The following is a 19,610-nucleotide window of genomic DNA, read 5'->3' as shown; positions in this document are numbered from 1 at the left end:
CAGCAGCGAAGACTTCCCGGGAATTGAAGACAGTGTGAATGTGTGTGTTGATAAGGAAGGGAATAAATAGAAGGTCTACAAATGCTTTGTAAAGGTCTGAGGGGTGAGAAATCCTAGAGCACAACTCCCTCAAACTCAAGTTCAGATTGCCTTCTTTCATAGCTCTAAATCTATATTCCAACTGAGCCTGGCTCTGGGCATTGGAGGTCGGCTGCTCTGGCCACTTGCCTTTGGGCAATGGTATCTGCAGTAGATGGTACAGGATCTGAGCTGCCCTCTGTTTGGCCTGGGGTTTGTGGGGGCACCCTGGATGTGATCCTGACCATTTTGGGGATAGAACAGGTGCCTCTCCTTCAAACCTCTCTGCTCATACTTGGTCTTGCTGGGCCCTCAGTCCAAAGGGCCTGATGCTGATGGACCTTTTTGCCAAGACCTCTCTGTCTTCAACAGGATTCTGGACCATCTCTCCTGTTATTAGAACCATGACTCTATGCATTGTAGAGGTCACAGAAGATGTCAGAACTGACTAAAGAGGCTTCAATGCAAGGGAAACTTCAGGTTAGACCTGAGTGAGTTCTGTCTGCAGCTCACTTTCCTAAGACCAGGAGGGCTGGGAGGGGAACACTACACCCCACAGGGTTTCTGAGAGGCTAGCTGGGAGTGCTGCTTCACAAGTTTTCTCCTTGCAACAGGTATTGCTGAGCTGGAGTAGAGGTGGGAGCATGAGACACGAGAGAGCCAATGGGGAAGGGTAGTTATCAATGCCCAGCCAACTATTAAACTAATTAAAACAATTTAAACTGTTAAGAAAATTTTTGTGGTTTTATTGTATCATGAGGCATTGAAACATCTGAACAAATCAATATTTGGGCGGTGAGGCAGCTGCTTTCTCCTTCACTTCTTTGGGTTACTAGAGCAACTTGTCAGTAGATTAAAAAAAAAAAAAAAAAAAGACAACCTTTTGCATTACTTAAGTCTTTCCAAGGCATGCGCTGGTACAACACAAACTTCTCCTGCCAGATGCAGCTAGTCTAGTATCCAAACATCATGCACAACACCTCGGTAGCAGCAGCGCACTGCGCCCACTCCCACCGCGGCCCTGCTTGTTTGTGTATGATATTTGGAGCATCTGGAGAAGTGTGAATAGTATTGGGAAGAGGAGGGAGGAGGAAACAGCATGAGTGCCTGGCTAGGTCAGCCAAAGTTGTGCAGGGCAAGCCTGAACATGTCATTGGTGCAAACCCAAGCATCGTTGATGTTCTTTAATAGGAACATCTGGTGGAACCCCATGATGGGGTCTTCATCGGCCTGTGAGGAGAGAGAAAATGACTCAGTTAGAGGGCCAAGGAAAAGGAAAGTAGTTCAGTGGTAAGCGAATAAGAGAAAGCATGCTGACTCTGAGATCAGACCCCACTGTCTTGGACCTGAACCCCAGTAGCCATAAGGTACTTGTGAATGTGAACTGATGTATGTGTGAAACACTGCACTGAGCTCACACTGCTATGTGCATTTATATTGCAGAACAATACACCAATTAGCTCCAACAGGGCAAAGAACAAACCTGCTTCTGAGCCCATGTCTCTGGGCACAAGCCATCAATTTGAGAGTTCTGCAGTGCTCACCACATAACTTACAGTATCTAAAAATTCAACAATCTTAGTGTCTGATTACACTAGTTAGTTTAATCAGGAGAAGCTAACATTGACTGTGTCAAAGTACATGAGAGAAGGCTCAACATTGACTGTGTTCACACTGTGATCACAGAGTTCACACTGTGATCACAGCTCTATAGGGCAAAAGCAAAGCACTGCCATCAGGTGATCTGTTTCCTGTATAACATAACATTTGCAATGAAAAAAGAAAGGCAAGAGGCTCCAGCCAAACAGCAGAACAGGATGAGGTCTAGGCTGAGGTAGAGCCCAGCTAACCAGCACTGTCTTTGTATCACTAGTTTTTCTGGGAATTATTGTCAGCAAGGAGGCAAATCAGACTTTCAGGGGCTCCAAATTGAAAAGAAACAGAAGAATCTGAAGCCAGGTGGGAAGGGACTCTGTTTACTGACCCCAGCAAGGGGAAGTGGGCACTGAGCCCCCTGGAGAGACCTCCTCACTCCCCAGAGCCTATTTGAGGGCCTTGGATAGGCAGGAAAAACTGACAGGAAAATCCAGGCCAGGAAGGCAGGTCCCCCTGGGTCTACTGCAGAGGCCTCCCTCCAGCCTCAGACTGGGCTCAGGAAGCTCCACCCAACTAGGGAGAAAAAAGGCATGTGGGCCTGTTATTTCTGAATCCCCACCATGACATAGGCCCAGGAAGCTGGGACCTGAACAAGGAACAGCTATTTTGTCTTGCTTTGGGAAGAAGAGGCTTTCTGGAAAACAAGAAACTGGCTTCAGTCTGCCAGAGGACAACAGGTTGGAGTTCTTGGGAGAGTTCTAGGTGGGCTATGGAGCTGCAGGAAGGTTCTGAAGATGATAAGTCTTGAGAAGGGAAAGGGAAAATGCAAAGAGAAGCAGGAGTTCCAGGAATCTGCTTTGCTCAGCAGGTAGAGGAGCCAGAAGCCAACTTGAAGAGTTGGCAGCACAGATTCCAGTAGGGGACTGCTACTCAACACCCAGCTGGCCCATCCAGGGTCAGCTGCCAGCAGAAGGTCCACCTACACCTCAGGGCAGTTCAAAGGCCCAGTGGCTTGGTACCACAGCCCCTATACCTCTTGTCCTGTTTCCAAAAAAGCTCTCCAGTAGAACTTTCTGCAATAACTGCAATGTTCTATGTCAAAGCTGTCCAGTAAGCAGCCACAAGTGACTATGAGCACTTGAAACATGGCTAGTACAACTGACAAACTACATTTTAATTAGTGTAATTTAAAAAATCACCACATGTGGCTGTTGGCTACTTTACTGAATTATGGAGCTGTAGATGGTCATATTGTCTGAGTATCCCTTGATAAGCAGGTCACATCACAGGGAAGGCAGGGGCCCAGGGTTCTCTGCCTACCCTGCTCACTCCTCCCTAGCAGCACTATTACCTTGAGTTGGCCCACAACCATGCTGATGATGCAGCTATCTGGTGTGGGCTGATGGTCCTGTGCTGTGATGCTGTGCTGGATTTTCTGGAATGGAAGGCTCTGTAAGAGAAAGAGTGGGCAGTGGGCTATGGCCAGTGCAGCGGGGAAGGAGCTGCCTGCAGCCAGCCCTCACCCTTACTTACAGACAACTTCTCCACAATGGCAGCTTTCCCTTGGAATTGCTGTCCTTCCCACGTAAGGCATGATGCATCGATCTGAAAACCAGGAAACCTAGGGTCAGGGCCTCAGAGGAGTTATCTCTAGGTCCTGAAAAGATCCTGAAAAAAGGTCTTACTTGGGGAAATGAATCAGAGCGTCAGTTTCCCAGTCTATAACCCTATTAACAACTTCTTTGATTATACCCAATCTTCCCAGAGCCCAGGCTCTGAAAGACTAGCAAAACACAAACTGGTAAGTTCATTTCCCAGATTTTATTCATGAAGTTATGTGCATGAGCCCCATGCTGGCCATATGTGGCCAGGGCTCAGCCAAAAACCATCCTGCTGTTTGGTCAATCAACACCCATCCTAGAAAAGCCATGAGAAGTAACCTGGAAACATCTTATGTATGTTCTCCATCATCTCTAAAGCCCAGGATGAGTTCTACTAAGGTCATGGGGTCAGGGAGGGATAGAGGCTGACAAGGCTTCCCAAGAAGCCTGGTACCGCACCCTCCCTTCCATCAAAATATAACTTCCTAGCTTCGCCCTCTCCCCTCCACAGCCTTCTGGGCAGAACTCAAAAGTACCTCCGCTGCTTACCAGGTATGTATGACATTAGGCAAGTTACTTATTTTTCTGAGTCTCAGTTTCAAGATCGTTAGAGAACACGTGTTAAAGATTATGTGAAATGATATACATAAAGTGCTCTTTTAGAACCTTGCTAACTCTCTTCTCCGGGTCAGGCCTGGTTTAATAGATTTTAAGTAGCAATGAGGCAGAAGTACCAGGATCCGAGAGTCGGATCAGTTCAAATTTGTAAAAAATTCTCTATCTATGATAATGACAATCAAGTTAATACCTGTGCTGGATTTGGCTTTCCACTACTAAGATCCTTTTCTAGTCTTCAAAATTTCAGAACCGACACTAACTTTTTGGAAGGAGATACGGAGCTTGCCCACAGCTTGGTCAGGCTCTGAGGCTACGCCAAATGGATGACTCCTATCACTTCCATCCTGGGCAGACCTAGGCATGGTCTTGTCAATCACATTTCTCAAACTGGGTCTGGGGCAGGGATCAAATATAAGTAGTTCTTAGTGTATGTGAACATCATTAAACTAGCAGCAAACAGTGCCTGCAAAAAGGATTTCTCAAAAACACACAGCCTCCCTGGGCTAACCCATCTGTTTTCCACGAGCACTCAGGGGTTCTGGCCCCAAGGAAGCTGGCCCCAAAGCCTGGAGGAGTGCTCAGCTTTGCATTGATTATGCTCACAGTTGCTGCCTCCAGAGGGCACCATAAGCCCTAGCCTTTGCCTGCTGCTGCCCAATATGGAACAAAGGCACTCCCAGGACCAAAGGCTGGCAAGTGCACAACACCCTGCCCAGGACTCCGGGATCTCCACTCCTACAGAAGATGACACAAGGCAAAGTGTAGACTGTAAGATAAATTCTAGCCAAAATAAGCAGGCGAAGAGAGGCAACAAAGGGCCAGGTAGTTTATTTGAACGCAAATTCCGGGATGATGTTCTGTGGTCTGGCTATCACCGGCCAGGGAAGTCACACTCAGCAGGGCAGGCAGCGAGTTTTTAAAGAAGGTAGGGGGAGGTAGAGCTTAGATTTACAGCGGTGCGAGGATTGGCTAGCTTAAAGCACATTTTTCAGGTTGGGAGGGGGCAGCAGCCGGGGACTTTGGCATGTCATCAGTGTCTGATGTGCTCACCCCTCCCCTCAGTGCCTTCAACCTTACATAGACCAGGTAGTTGGGCCAGGCCTTAGCCCCCTGTCCCATGGACAGGAGCTAAGATAGAAGGGTGCAGCCAAATCCAGTAAGGGCTGCCACAACTTGTGAAATGGACACACTGGCCCAGCATCTGAGTATCCCCTGGGGTCCTATTACAGCCCTAGAGCTGGAGACTTACATAAATTGCGCCTAGTTGGGTTCTGTCATTATCAAATAACTGGTAGTAATGTTGAATGAAGCTGGATCCAATCTGCTCCCAAATTGGCTTGTCTCCCATTCTGGAGTGTCACCCGGCCTCCTTGAGACCTGCAAGACAAGCAAGACAGGGAGGGGAGCGTTTGTACCTTGGGAACAAGAGGAAACCAGCTGTTCTCATTTCACTGACCTCTACCTCTCCCTGGCCTCCTCAAGCAGGGAGTCCTTTGCTGAGGTCTTTTCTCCCACGAACAAGGAAAGGCCATGGGGAATTGGTAGGAGACCCCTCTCAATACAAAGCAGTACACCCAGAAGTGGACCGGACCCAGCCCTTCCTTTGAGGAGCTTTGGCCGATGCAACAGATGGGTGCCAGTTTGTGGAACGCATGGGATAGGTGCTGAGGGTGGAGCTAGGACAAAGGAAGGTCAATCCCAATGCCCAGTGGGGGGATGGGCTTTTAAGGAGGAGCTAAGCACTCTCCTTATATCTTTTTATTTAATCCTCTCAACAACCTGCAAGGCCAGAGTCACCCAGTTCTTCCCACCCTGCAGTCAGAACTACTGATGTCTCTCTGTGGCGTGCCTTCTATTGCTGCCCCCAGGCGCCCTCCCTCCTGGTCCTGGCAGGACTTATCACTCAGTCCCTCAACACTGCCCCAGGGCTTTACTGGCAGGTGGAGGAAGATCCAGTGAGATTGGGGGGACATGGCTCAAGACCCCACTTGCAACAAAAATAGCAAGTGATCCCCCAACCTTAGTCTTAAGGAGGCAGTTTGACACCTTCTCTGAGGCCAGGTGACATCTCTTCGTTTTTTCATCAATGGGGGTTACCTCTACCCACTTCAGAGCTGGGGACATGAGTCAGAGGATCACAGAACAGTAACTGAGGGGTGTTGGGAGGGGATATGGAGACTGAGGGGAAACATGTCATCTCTTCACATCACCCTTCCCAGGCTACAGACATCCCAGCCCCAAGATGAGAGCCACGCTGGCTTTGCCAGGCCCCTCCCGAGCAGGGAAGCCCACTTCTCACTGCAGGATCCCATGTCGGCAGACCTGTGTTGTTTTGTAGTTGTCTCTGACTAAAGGAGCCCAGACCCCTCTCCTGACAACAAGACTCTGAACCAAAGCTGTGAAGGGGTAGATTCCACTTGGGGCAGAAAACCATTAGTAGTGGTGGGATCTGATGGAAGTCACTGCCTTTGTGGAACCCTGATAGCCAGTGGCTTTGAAGCCTCACTAAGGAAATCTGTTAAAGCCCTTTAAACTTGTAAATGTTCATTTGCTCGAGGTCCCTCTGACCTCACCCAAGGCCAGAGGAACTAGTGAGAAGGGAAAGTATAGGAGGGCAGGGGCTTATCCCCATCCAGCCGATCTCCCAGCCTGTAACCAACACTCCAGTCAATGAGGGGTCAGGAAGCTGAGCCACCTTTTTTTTAGGTTGTCCCCTAGGAGGAGGTGGCACTAAAAATAACAGCTTAGTACTGGGATGACTAAGAAATGTCCAGGAAAGTCTAAAACAAGCAGAAGAGAAAGCTTGGAGCCGGCCACACCTGCTACAAAGGAGTACAAGGTATGTCCCAGTTCATACTCAGCCAAGAAACAAATCAACAAGTGGGAAAAGCATAGGATCAACAGCTAGTCTTAGCTGCCATCTTGGTCACATTTCCAAAGGGTCAGACTGTGGCTGTATGCACACACAAACCTAGATAACCAGAGGCAGGGCACAGCCCCGCATCCTGCACCTCTACCTTCCACACCAGTGCTCACTATGCTTGGCTCATTCACTGTGGCCTGACCCCATGGCATCTTACCCCTAGACACCCTGCCCAGCCCCCAGAAGCTCTGGGGCAGGGGGAAAGCAGGAGGAGTGGATGAGGGCCATCTCTCACTCTCCTGACACCCACAAGGTTGGATAGCCCTCAGGGAAGATCTTGCAGAAAAAGTATACCAATCAGAAGAAATTGTATACGCAAATGTCTGAGAGCATGAAAAGAGATATGGGCAGGAAACCAGGAAGCTGGTGATGGAGGACAAGGGGAAATAAGGCTAGAAGCTGATCCAAAGACAAGAAAAGTGGCGCCATGTGGTGGGACGATGAGGTGGAGGAAGCGTGGGGGTGTTTTTTCCTTTTTCAACATTGTTCTTAAAAGTGTGATTACTTGCTCATACAAAAACTACTTTTGGGCAGAAGTAGTAGTGGAGTGAAGATGGTGGAGGGATAAAGGGACAAAGAAGCACTTTGGTCAGGTGGGTGGGGCAGGGCAGAGTGAACTTTCCTGAGGAACAGGACTGCTCAGGGACTCCCAGAAGGTGTGAAAAAGAACCTCCAAAACTATGTGGACTGAGGCCTTTGATTTAAAGATGCCAAGTGGGATCCCTGAAGCCAACACCAACCTTGTTCAAGGCCTGCTTTGGCCCTGATGTGTTTATTTCCAGGTAGTGATCACAATAGGCATGTGGTCAGATTCTTCTGTCATCCCACTTTACAGGTAGGAAAACTAAGGTTCAGCTATGTAGGGAGTATTACCCCATGCTCAGTCACTACATCAGTGCTGATACTAGGTCCTCGTAGAGGCCAGTGCTTTCTTTCTAACTTTACATCCCTGAGCTCTATAAGCCACACAGCTGGCTATGTCCCTCCCCTACAACACCCTCACCTTTAGGTTAAATGTCAAACTCCAGAAGCTCCATAGGTGGCCATCTACATCTATCCCAGCCTCCTATCCATTCTCTCCTACTTCCATCCACTCCACAAACACACCAGAACTCGCTGAGTGCTTGCTCTTTGTGTTTTTTTGCACAGGTGAGCCCCCTCACTGGGATGCTCTTCCCTCTCCATCTTCTGCCTGGTCAGTTTCCACTCAAGTCACTGTTCAGGCCTCACCTATTTGGTCCTCCTTCCCAGACTCAAATGTTGACCCCAACTCCATGTACAAAACCAAATCAATACACCCAGGGTCTACTCCTCTACATAAATACTGTGGCTCTGGGCTGTGAGGGTTACAACGTGGTTCTCACAGCACCCCAATACCCCTGCCCCCACCTCCCAGCACAGTGTGGCCCAGCAGACAACAGGATTTAAAGTTTGACTCCAAATCTGCCACAAAGCTTTCAACTCATGGCTGAGAGGCAGGGTGCAGGGTCCCCTCCCATCCCCATGCAACACAGAGGAGGAGTCTGGGCCAGGCTGGGAGGATATTCCCCAGATGGCAAGCAAGCCCTGAATTGTTTCTAATATATTAATTGTGGAAAGAACAGTCTGGAAAGAAACAAAATGTCAAGGCTCAGAGGTGGCCTCACACCAGATTGGTGACTGACCTTCATGATGGCTTCTCCTACAGCTCTTCCAAGAAGGCCGATGACCACGCCATCTCCTGCTTCACCCCAACAGTCCGCAGGCTGGCTGAGGCCAGGCTCCTCGAGGAGCAGAAATGACCTCGATGACCTCTTGCCCACTGAGCATCAGACTTCACTGACCCTTAGGTCTCTGTGGGTGCAAAGACCCTCTAAGAATGTCTCAAATACTGTGGCCCTTTCCCAATTAATTTGCACAGAGGCAGCAATGCCCCCGCTTTGTGAATAATTTTGGGTTGTTCACACTCCCTGAGGTTCAGCCACAGACCCCAGGTTAAAACCTCTGGCCCAGAAGATCCCATTAGGCAACAGAAAAACTAGGGACAAAACTTGAAATAGCAGCGTCTGGCTGGTAACATCTCATTTTCACTAACTAATGTTAGGTGCAGAAATGTTCTAAGGGCTTTACATGCATTTGTTCCTAACACTCTGTGAGTCAACTCCCACGTAGAGATGAGCAAAATGAAGTTTAGCAAGGTTAGCTAACTTGCTCAAGGTCCTAAGCCTAATAGATCCTGGCCTAGTTGGACCCGAGAAGAGGAGGGGCAGGAGAAAATGAGGAAGAGGATACCACTAACTCCAGACTGAAATACAGGAAGATGCTCACGTTTGAGGACCCACCATCACCAAGGCCCACAGGGGATGCCAGCAGATGTGCCAGGCTTGTAGTGGGAGCCCTGAAATCCACACCAACTGTGGCCATTACCCTCACAACTAGTCTGCCAACCCCCAGATAGCATTGAAGCACAGAGGCTGGGAATGACTCCTCCGAGGGGTGGGGAACCTTGGCTTAAACCTCTTGGGCCCAGAACACAGGCACGTACTGCAGGGAGAGGAGGAATACGGTGGGTGGCAACCAGAAAGGAAGACACTGAAGGGGCCCTCCTTCAGAAACTGCCCTTCTGATTTCATGTTCTCAGGGGAGCTATGTGTCCTGCCCTATGGACCTCCAGTGACTTCCCTTCCCATTCTTCATTGACAATCTCTCTCAACCACTTACCCTGCCTTTAAGGACTAGGTAATGTGCCCTCCTGGCTGTTCAACCCTGTCTCCTGTCACCCCCTCCTCTGCAGCTACTCTGGGTATTTTCCTGTTTCTGGAACATGCTGAGCCTGTTCTTACCCAAGGGCTTTGCAACTGTTGATTCCTCTACCTGGATCACTCTTCTCCTTAGATCTTCCTGTGTCTAGCTCCTGTCACATATGTGTCAGCTCAAATGTCACCTCCTCAGACACGTTTCCTGACCATTCAATCTAAAGTAGCTAGCCAGTGACTCATTGCACCACCCTGGATTGCTTTCCTAGTACTTATCACTGCAAAAGACTGTCACGCTTACATATTTGTTTATGAGCTGTCTCTCTGACCTGGGCATCCCTATTTCCATGGTGTCTAAACCAGCCCTCAGAAGCTATTTGTTGACCATGTTCATGAACATGCAGGGGCCTGGGCTGAGAGGCCAGTCTTTTTCTCTAGAGGAGGAGTGAGTTCTGGGCAAAATCTGTTCAATTTAAGTGGCCAAATGACCCACTTCTCTACCCACACTTCTATCCAAGTTGTCAGTAAACAGTCCTTTGTTGTCTACCCAGCCATCTGTCTGTCTGAAGGTGTGGCAAGTGGAGTTTGGCCCCAATCCCTTCTCTTATTCCTAAAGTCCCGGTCACCTGAGGAGCAGCAGTAGCTGAATTGCTATTATGACTAGACCCTCAAAGGCCTGGCCTCTAGCCTGCTCTACCTCTCCCTCATGGTGTGACACATTGACCCTGTCTCCTCATCAGTAGTTGTGGGAAGGTTAGGGTAATCAACTGAGGGTTTAAAGCAGGACCCAGATGTAAGAAGCCATTGTCCGGTCCTAGGTGAACACTGGGCCAAGAGCTAGAAAGACGGTGGGTACCTCGGCCTCTTGCAGGGTCACCATACCATGGAGCAGTCTCGACCCTGGACGGGCAACTGCCTAGTTCCCTCACCCCTGCCACAACTCTGAAGAGAAATCAGACAAGGTCTGGTGTCCGGATGGCTGCCAGGACAGAACTCTTTCCTGGGGCAGACCTGAGGTCTGGGTACCCCCAGCACTCCGAGGGCCTTTTCTTCCTCTTCTGCATGGAGGGAGGGCTCCAGAGCCTTCTGGCTGCCCTGGTTAGACCAGAAACTAAATCCTGAGACTTGCATTCTGGTCTCTTTACTCTGTACTTATTCAGTTCCCATGTAGCTTCCCTTTCCCAGGTGGCTCAGAGATCTCTGGGGCCCCAGTCCTAGACATACCCATCCACAGCCCCTGGCCATGAACTTGCTGGTCAGCTACACATGGACTTGGCTCCCTAAGTGACCACCCCTGTGGTCTGCCACCACCATGCCTAGCCAATACTGCCATGACATTCTGAGACTGAGATGAGCAGGGGAATAAAGGAATGAACACGGAGTCCCCAGGTGGTGGCAGGAATGTCTCCTGTAAGCCAAACAGTTATATGTGTTTTCTCTTTTGAGCCTCACAGCCCTGTAAAGTTGGTATGATTATCATCATTGTGTAGATGAGGAAACTAAAAACTCCAAGAGGGTAAGGAAGAATTCAAGACTACACAAGGCCACCAGCACAGCCAGCATTAAAATGTCCATGATGCTGACCTGGACTGTAACAGCTGAGAGCTGATGCCACGTGGCAGAAAGCACATAGGTGACAAAATAAGGCGATGAAGAATGGAACTCAGGCTTTTTCTTCCCTTCACAGATCAGCAAGTTCTATGCTCCTTAGGACAAAAAGCCCTCGAGTACACTCAACCCGTCAAAGCAGGTTCAGACCACAGAGACAACTAAGAACTTGACTTTGCCTGGGCCTGAAACCACATCTGCAAGGGAACCAATGTCTCCACACACTGACATCCTTCCAGGGGGCAGCAGTTTCTGCCCTGATGAGACCCAGGGGCTCCAATGGAGTATCTGAGGTTTTAAGAAACAAACATTCCAGAATTCCCCCAGTTTACTGATGTATACAGCCTTAGTTTCCAGGCACCTGGGACACACCCCTCTTATGAGGGGGATTTCTCCTCCAGAGTAGACCCCTCTCCAGACTGGGGCTTAAAGAGCTGGCACACAGCAGGTACCAGGAACAAATAATAACAAGTAAGGAGTGAGAGGAGGTTCCTGGCCATTGCAGGTGAGTTGGCAGTGGGAACCCTGGAGCCAGTGAGCAGGGTCACCACTGGCCCTCCTGTGTCTCTCTTCCCTGGCCACTAAAGTATGTCCCCAGGCACAGCCAGACCTGAACAAAGGATTCTTCCAAGGAAGAAACATTCCAGCTGATTGGGTGAGAAGACCCGGTGGCCAGGATGTTCACCAGAATGATGCTATCACATGGGCCTGAAAGCCACTCCAGGGATAACCCACATACAGTCACCTCCCTTAGGGAGGGAGCCAAGAATTCCTGCCACATATGGTCAAAGCAAGAGAATCACAGAATCTTAAAGCTGGGGAAGGAGTAGCTAACTCAAACACAACTCCAAATACACAAACACCCTCAAATGGCCCATCAGAAAAAATTAAACTTAAACAAATAAAACAAAACAAAAAACCCATCAGGAGGTTCAGCTCAACCCCAGCTGTGGATATACTGCCCAACTTGCAATGTCCATCCTGTGGAAAACTCTGAAAGGACTATTCCCTTTCAGCTCTGGGAGGGTGCCTCTGTGTCTCACTATAGGAAGATGTCCTGATAGTTAACACTCCAGGAGCAGTGGGCAATTGAAACTTGAAAGGGTTTCAGTGAAAAGGGGCAGAAGCCACAAATCCAGACTCCAGGCAGGCGATGGGAAGGACACAGACCACAAAATGCTGGTGAGACTCCCAGGCACTGAGGTAGCACCCAGAAGAGACTTCCTGGAGGACACAGGAGGGGCAGGCTATAGAAGACAGCAGCTAGACTCAATAGCCATAGCAATTTGGAGTGATGACAGCCTTGCTCAAGGAACTCTGGACCTTCCTGGACCCATCCATCATCCAGAGGTATACCTTGCTCTGTGGTTCCTGCCAGGCACATTTCCTCTGCAGTTCTCTAATTATTCAGAAGCCCTCCTCTCTATGCAGGGCCAAGAACTCCTGTAGGTCCCTTCAACTCAGCCCTCAGCACATAATAGCAACATTACTCCTGTCTTCCCCACCACTGTGACCTCCTTTGTGCAGCACCAGGGTAGGGTTCATTTTTCTGCCTCCAACCTCAGCCCAGAGCCTGGCACACAGAAAGGGCCAACAAATGGTTGCTGAATAAAACTAATCATTGGTGAGAAAGGAGTAAAAAATAATTTCAAGCAAGACACTAATACCTCAGTAAAGGAATCCTACTATTTTTTTTTATATAAAGTGCCTTCCAGTTCCCCAATTTGAGAATTCTGTCTCTCTCCTAAATCATTGATACCATCCCACCCATGAATTGCAAAGACAGCAGAATAAAGTGAGACATAGTTCAGGGAGGGCAGGAGGGCTCCATGACATTGAAGGACCTAGTTTTGAGCATGGCTGAGAGCCCATACATCCTCACACCCTGCCTCCACGCTTATGCAGCCACATCCCTACTCCTCCATGCCAGACCCCACTTCCCAAGTCAGCCCTACATAAATAGAGGGTAAAGACAGATTCTGGAGAACCTCAGGGTTCTCCTCTTATTTCTGAGACACAGATGGCCTGCCAAGTTTCAGAAAGTTCAAGGACTGCTGGGGGTCAGGATGCCTAGCAATGGTTAGTTGACCACCAATAAGTTATAGGAAACTTCTAGAAGGATTAGAATGAAAGGGAATGACCTGCATTTCTTCTACTCCTGAGTATCTTCCAGAAGGAGCACTATCTCTTTGACCTTGAAGAAAACCCTTGTGATCAAGACACCCAGGGCCTTGGGTGCAAACTAATCCATAGCCATAAGCTTAGCTCACCTGAAATATGTGTCCTATAAAGAATGAATCCAGATAGTTTAGAGAGGGTCTTGAAACAACTATTTCCAGCTCTAAAAGATTCCACCACATCAATGTGTATCCTATGGGTAGTCCCTCCTTGTTGTCCACCTTCCCTGGGCAACCAGTGAAGGGCTAAGAACACAGGAAGGTTAGAACTATTTATAAAATAAGGGCTAGAAGCTATGAATGAAGTTCAGAAGAGCCTTCCTGTGAGGTATTGCTGAATAAGCCTGACTTTCATATGCCTGTGAGCTGGGATGTGGACTAGGAGGGTTGAGTTCAGAGAGAAGGCAGGCCTTGGTGAGAAGATCTGGACAGATCCTTCCTGTCTTCCTTAACCAAGGAGAATGACTAGATAGGGCAGTTCAAATTTCCAGCAGGTAACTTCTAAATTGAGAGCCCAATGACCAGGAAAACATTACCTGGAGAAATACTCAAGGAAAAAAAAAGTAGGGGTGGTGGCTTTCTGCTTCATGGGCCTGACTCAGTTTTCTTAAGGGACCTGCTTGCTGCTGAGGTCAGGCCTACAGAGAATTAGCTGCTTCTCTAGTTCCTGCAAGAACTGTGGCTCAGAAGAGACACTGGGTCAGAGAAATCAAGGCTTGATAAACCATCTCTTCCCCAAATTCCATAGGCTTCTCTGGACTAGTCCATTAATTTATCATCAATCAGAAGCACCTTTACAAAGTCTATCAGAAGACTACATCTAGATACTCCCCTTCTCCCAGAAGTCAAGGGATCCGTGAAGCATCACCAAAGCCCAAAAGTTTCCTGCTTGTTTACAGGTCACATTAACTGTTGTGAAGTGAGCAAGCGAGGGAAGCCTTTCTGAAGCTTTCAGCCAGTTCTGCCACCTAGACTTCTGAAAGGCCCCTGTGTCTGAATCTGAGTCTCACAGCTCAAATGTGCACCCCCAGTCACTTTCCCAGTCACTTCCAGCCCAGCCTTTTGTTTGACACTGGTTGGGCTCATGGACCTCAGGCCTCGATTTTACTTACCCCTCCATTAAATCCCACCTTTATCACCACCATTCTTATGGAAGGAATCCTTCTCCTCTGTGGCAGGTGGGCAGAGGACTCCGGGAGGGGCAGATGTGAGACTTAGGCCGTGCCAGATAAATCTAATAGTGTGTTAGAGGCTCATACATCCAACCTCACCTCCTTAGCTTCCTTCCTCTCTTCCTCATCTAACACAGCCGGCCAACCCTCCCACAGCTGGAGCCTGGTCAGTGATAGAGAGAAGGGCGAGGTCTGAGCCTACTACCAGCCTGAAGCCGCCTCATCGTATCAGGCCAGATCGTCAGACGCCGGCCCGCGCCGCGGTGAAGTGCCATGTGGAACCTCTCCCGCCCCAGATTCCCTGATACTGCCTTCCACGCAAAGAACCTAAGCCTGAGTTCCACAGAGTGGGGGGTAGTCTTCGTGCATTCCCAGCAGGCAGACAAGTTGGGGACCGTTCACTTATATTCTAGCCTGGCTATGGTTGGAAATCGGCTGAGGACCCTAAGCCCAGGCTGCAGCAGGCAGGCGCCCTTACCCAGTGCTGATTCCGGAGCGGGCCGGGTGGCGCTTGCCCATCCCCCGATCCGTCGCAGGCGTGCAGCAGGACACATGGGGCGGGGGTCGGCCCGCTAGCCTGCCTGCAGAGCTTGCAGGACTCCCGCAGGCGGGGCTAGGCCAGATGGGGCGGGGCCCGGAGAGCCCCATCCGGGTGGTCCAGACCAGAGAAAAAGGGCCCCAGCGAAGTCCGACGCACCCGCAATGGGCAACGTACAGCCCGGATATGCGCCTGGCTGTCTCTGTGTTCCCCCCGGCCGCCGCCTCAGAGGACCGGCGGGAGGCGGAGCCGCGCGCGACACATGGCCCCGGCCCCGCGCGGCTTCGGGCCGCCGGGAGAGGGGGAAGGGAGGGCCGCCCGGGGACTCGCAGCGGAGGCTCCCGGAGGCCTGGAGCGCGGCTCCGGCGGCCCAGCCCCCGCCCCGGGGCGCTAGCCCCGACACTCACCCGAGGGGCTGGCACGATGGCGGCAGCGGCGGCGGCAACCCAGCGCGGTCTGCGACCGACTGTCCCTTCCCCCCTGCCTTCCTTCGCCACCCCGCTGCACTCTGGGAAACGCAGTCCCCCCGCGCTCCTTTCTGGCATAGGTGCGCCAGAATAAAACTACAGTTCCCGGCACACTAGGCGCCAAGGCCCAGACACGGACCGCAGCGCTAGGGGTGAGGCTAACTAAGCCAGGGAGGGAGGCTGCCGGGGCGAGCCCCTGAGAATTGTGGTCTAGCGGAAGCCTCTGGAACGCCCGAGGTTGGCGCCACGCAAGGGTCAGGATTCAGTTGTCTTCAGGTCCCAGATGGTCCGGCTCTGCTCAGGCTGCACGGTCGTTTGGGCTTGACCCCGCCTCCGAGGGAGCCCCGACTGGTCCCAAGCGGGCCCGACCGCCTCTTTGGGCCCCCGTGCTTTCTGCTCGAGAACCTCACTCCACCCACCTTTGGTGCCCTGACTGCCCCCCTTAAGGCTCCTACTAGCGGTGCTGTAAGGATAGCTGAGGCGAAATCCATAGCTTGTGCTGTCCCAACATTCCTATGTCCTGGGCAGGTGGCCCTTGGGTCCCAAAGCTGGTTTCGAGCAAGCAAGGCTTTTCTTGGGCAGGAGCCTCAAATGCCCCTCATGTGAGGCTTTGCTGGAGACAAGATTACTAACTACCCTTACATTTGTACAGCTGGGGGTCCCCAAAACATTCTAAGTTTTTCTTGCAGCAGGTGGAGCAGCTAAGAGTTTCATTTTCATTAATGAGGAAAGAGGATTGACCTACCCAAAGTTTCTCCATTATTTAAGTTACCAGATTGTCAATAATAATCTCCCTCCTACCCTTAACGCCCATTTTTGTGGTTTCCTGGGCAATGCAAAGGTTTGCAGTAAGGCCTATTGGGGAAAAGCTCTGCTAACCCAGGGAGACCACAGATAAGGGAAACAGAAGACTTCTGGCAGCTTTATGCTTTCCCTCCCAGCCAGAGATCTCTATTATTACTCCTATCCAGAAGAGTTTTGCACCTTCACCAACACCCCCACCCCAATGCACCCTTCCTGGGATGGCTGGTAAGATCAGGCCAAGCTTTTGTTATTAAATCCCAGGTCTATACTACTTTGCCTGACTAGATGCTTCTCATTACTTAGCCAGTGAGAGCTCTGCATTGCCCTGCTTATGGTACACCTAGGATCTCCCTTGCTCTGAGCTGTCCTCCTCCCCTCGTGAAGCTAAAACAGCAGACAAGTTGTGTGCATATAACCTCCAGAGTCCTAGCCAGAGCCTGACCCTCACCCTGTCTTAAGAATGCTGAGAGGTTCAAGTGAGCCAAAGCAGAATCAGTGTTAAGTCCCTTAACAAGAGCTAAAGGATATACTGAAGAGCCCGGCCTGAGCCTGGGAAACCCTCACTCCTAGTGAAGGAGAGTGGGAACTCCAGACAGGCTGGCTCAATAGCAGTCCACAAAGGGCTTGAGTCCCAAATGGCCTGGAAGGACACTACTCTACTTCCAGCACCTCATGACTAGCCAGAACTAAAGCCGAGAAGAGACCCAGTTCCTTCCATAACCAGGCACCTGCAGAGCCAATACCCCAACCCTCCTCTCTGCCAGAGACTTGCTTGATTCTCAAGTCAGTGCCAAGGGACCTGGAGAGCAGAGACTAGAAAAACATTTGTCATTCCAGTTCACAGCCACAGGGAAAGCCCCCAGGCAAGTGGTTTTTTCCAAAGTAACAGAGAAGGGAGTCATGTTTTATGGGGCCCAAGAAGTGTCCATTTGTGCCCCAACACTAATAGTAAACAGGACCAGCTTTAAAGGCATATGTCTCTCTCCATTGCCTTTGGCTAAATTACTTGGCCCTAATAGATGAAAATGTCAACTCACCCCTACAATATTCAGTCTAAAGAAGGATGGAAGCAGTAAAAAAAATGAGTTGAGGTAGTCACATATCCCAACTCCTAACCTTAAAGCCCTCTATCAATCCAGCTTTTTAACAGTGACAATGTACCAAGGCCAAAAGTATAGAGTCCTTGTGCCTGCAGGAACCACAGCTGACTCCAGCTAAGGATGAGGCTGGTTGGGAGGTTACTCCATTTTCCAGGAACGCTTAGCCGAGTCCTTATCAAGATAAAATGGCGAGACCCAAATTAAAACCTTACTTTCTGTTTAATTTGTTTTGCCAAACAAACACAGTGAAAACTTTAGTCTAATTGTACAGAAAATAGAATTTGTAACCAGTAGCAAACTTAACAGGATAAACCTAAGTCCCTGGCAAGCTGGATCTCCATCAGCAGGTCACCTAGATCCCCCTGCAGATGGCCTCCTGGGGAGGAAAGTCCTAGTAGGCAGAGGCACAGATCTGCCAGAGTCCCCATCAGACTCACAGGCTGCACGTGGGAAGGAAAAGCACGAAAAGAAGAACTGATGTTACTTGGATCTCTTATTACTATATGCAGAAGAGTTGTCTCTGACTGCTGGCCAACCTTAAGGTGGTATCTTCCCAAACCCATAGTCCTTGGGCATCCCACCTGCATCCTTCGGGTGTGTGGTGGGGTAAGTTTCAAGTTCAGTAGTTCTGGAGCCTCTGCTTAGCCAGAACCTGCAACATAAAGTGGGGGTGAGTTGGGAGTGGGAGGGTTAACAAAGTCATAATTGCTGGTGTCACCAGTGCAGAGTCTGAGGTCCCAGACTTCAGGAGAAAACAAGAGAGGGTGCCAGGTCACCAGCAAGAGAGTCCAGCTGCTGTAAGCCTCAGTACTATCAACGAGTGCCCCAAGAGTACGGGGTAGTTTAACAGTTGCGCCCTATGATCCCCCTAGGCTGGCAGGTTTCAGGGAGTCCCACAGGCCGCAGGGGAACCCGTTCACATTCCGTGTTTCTTGCGGATGACAGCCATGGCCAGCAGCCGATCCTTCTCGCGTAGTTCTTCACGTAGCTTGGCCTCGGTGAGACGCAGGTGGCGGATGCTGCCCTTCATCTCCTTCATCTTCACCTCCATCAGCGCCAGGATGTCCCGCTGTTCGTTCAGCTTGCGCAGGAGCTCCTCCTCCGTGGTGCCTGACGACAACGAGTACGAGTGGTCGGAGCCAGTATCAGGGAAACCCTCTTCTCCCACTACCACCAACTGGGGGCCCATGGGGCACTCGGCAGCCTCCAGCCCCGCGGTTGCAGCCTCCAGCTCTGACGCGGCGGCGGCAGCTGCTGCGCCCTCTGCGGCCGCGAACTCCACTTGCACAGTCAGGTCAATGGGCTTCACGTCTTCGCCGGTGGCAGTGTTGGGCGCCGGCGGCACGGATCCCGGAGCCTGGCTGCTGTCTACAGCGGCCTGAAGGGTAAGGAGCACAGCCGCGGAGGCAGACACCAGGTTTGGCTGCAGCTGGGCGGTCTGGGCAGTGGAGACAGGCGGCGGCGGCGGCGGCGGCTGTTGTTGCTGCTGCCTGCGGCGTGCGGCTGCGGCTGCGGCGGCCGCGGGTCTGCGCGCTACTTTGCGCTCATTGACGCCACGCAGCGGGAAGATGGTGGGGACGCGCACGGTGTAGGTCTTGCGGCCGCCCTGGAAGTGGACGCTGCAGAGACGGTGGCCCGTGGTGGGCTGGAAGGTGGAGAAGCACCCACTGACGCCCGCACGGGACACGTTCTTAAGCCAGAGGCGCCGCAGCTCAGCGTCCTTGGGAAACGTGTAGAAGTGAAGCGCCTTGTCCCGGTGCGAGTTGTTGTAGCAGCCCGGTACGCAACACGTAAAGCCAGGCATGGCTGCGCCGCGCGGCCCGACCCGGCCCACCGTCCTCCTGAGCCCTTCGACGGCCCGGTCGGTCTGCCGCCGCCCGCCCCTCGACGGGCGGCGCCGCGCGAGGCCTTGGGCTGCCTCCCACTACTGCCGCCTGGCGCGGCCGGCCTGGCCCGGCGCCCCGTGCCCAGAATACGCTTTCCGCGGGCCCGCGCCGCGCCACCCGCCCGGCTGCTCGCCTGCGCTCCGTAGTCGGCCCCGGGGACGTCGCGAAGGACCGCCTGGGAAGGAGGACTACGCCCCCCACAACGCACCGCGCCAGAAGCCTCTCACTTCCGGAGCGGGGGTGAGCTTATTCCAGCCGCTTTCCACGGCTCCGGGGTGACCTACGCAGAGTAGATTCTTACCCGCAC

General features: G+C 51.3%; 2 protein-coding genes across 4 annotated transcripts; both read right to left on the bottom strand.

The window, feature by feature from the left end:
• Positions 1 to 794: 794 nt before the first annotated feature.
• Positions 795 to 15,589, bottom strand: NUTF2 (nuclear transport factor 2). 3 transcript variants are annotated; one of them, XM_036897690.2, is made up of 6 exons: positions 15,454 to 15,549; positions 8,481 to 8,649; positions 5,143 to 5,270; positions 3,208 to 3,279; positions 3,026 to 3,124; positions 795 to 1,308 (listed from the first exon to the last, which is right to left on the bottom strand). In XM_036897690.2, exons 3-6 carry the CDS (start codon positions 5,239 to 5,241, stop codon positions 1,195 to 1,197), a joined length of 384 nt encoding a protein of 127 aa, XP_036753585.1. In that variant the 5' UTR covers positions 5,242 to 5,270; positions 8,481 to 8,649; positions 15,454 to 15,549; the 3' UTR covers positions 795 to 1,194. The 3 variants fall into 3 exon arrangements, with proteins under 3 accessions (XP_036753585.1, XP_036753584.1, XP_036753586.1); XM_036897689.2 differs by lacking the exon at positions 8,481 to 8,649 and having other exon boundaries at positions 15,454 to 15,589; XM_036897691.2 differs by lacking the exons at positions 8,481 to 8,649; positions 15,454 to 15,549 and adding an exon at positions 14,987 to 15,407.
• Positions 15,590 to 17,617: 2,028 nt separating this feature from the next.
• On the bottom strand, positions 17,618 to 19,470 carry THAP11 (THAP domain containing 11). Its single transcript, XM_036897767.2, has one exon. The coding sequence runs from the start codon at positions 19,219 to 19,221 to the stop codon at positions 18,334 to 18,336; it is 888 nt and encodes a 295-aa protein (XP_036753662.2). The 5' UTR covers positions 19,222 to 19,470; the 3' UTR covers positions 17,618 to 18,333.
• Between the last annotated feature and the right edge of the window lie 140 nt (positions 19,471 to 19,610).

The sequence above is a fragment of the Manis pentadactyla genome, chromosome 15 (assembly GCF_030020395.1).
Source record: "Manis pentadactyla isolate mManPen7 chromosome 15, mManPen7.hap1, whole genome shotgun sequence".
NCBI lineage: Eukaryota > Metazoa > Chordata > Mammalia > Pholidota > Manidae > Manis > Manis pentadactyla.
Note: the sequence above shows the minus strand (reverse complement) of the source record. Positions and strands in the feature narration are given on the sequence as shown.

Excerpts from the sequence above, each read along its gene's own strand:
- NUTF2 (XM_036897689.2), bottom strand. The coding sequence starts at position 5,241 with ATGGGAGACAAGCCAATTTGGGAGCAGATTGGATCCAGCTTCATTCAA. Across the intron at positions 3,125-3,207 it reads CCATTGTGGAGAAGTTGTCT|AGCCTTCCATTCCAGAAAAT; the intron begins GTAAGTAAGGGT and ends TTTCTCTTACAG. Across the intron at positions 1,309-3,025 it reads TGGTTGTGGGCCAACTCAAG|GCCGATGAAGACCCCATCAT; the intron begins GTAATAGTGCTG and ends CTCTCCTCACAG.
- THAP11 (XM_036897767.2), bottom strand. The coding sequence starts at position 19,221 with ATGCCTGGCTTTACGTGTTGCGTACCGGGCTGCTACAACAACTCGCAC.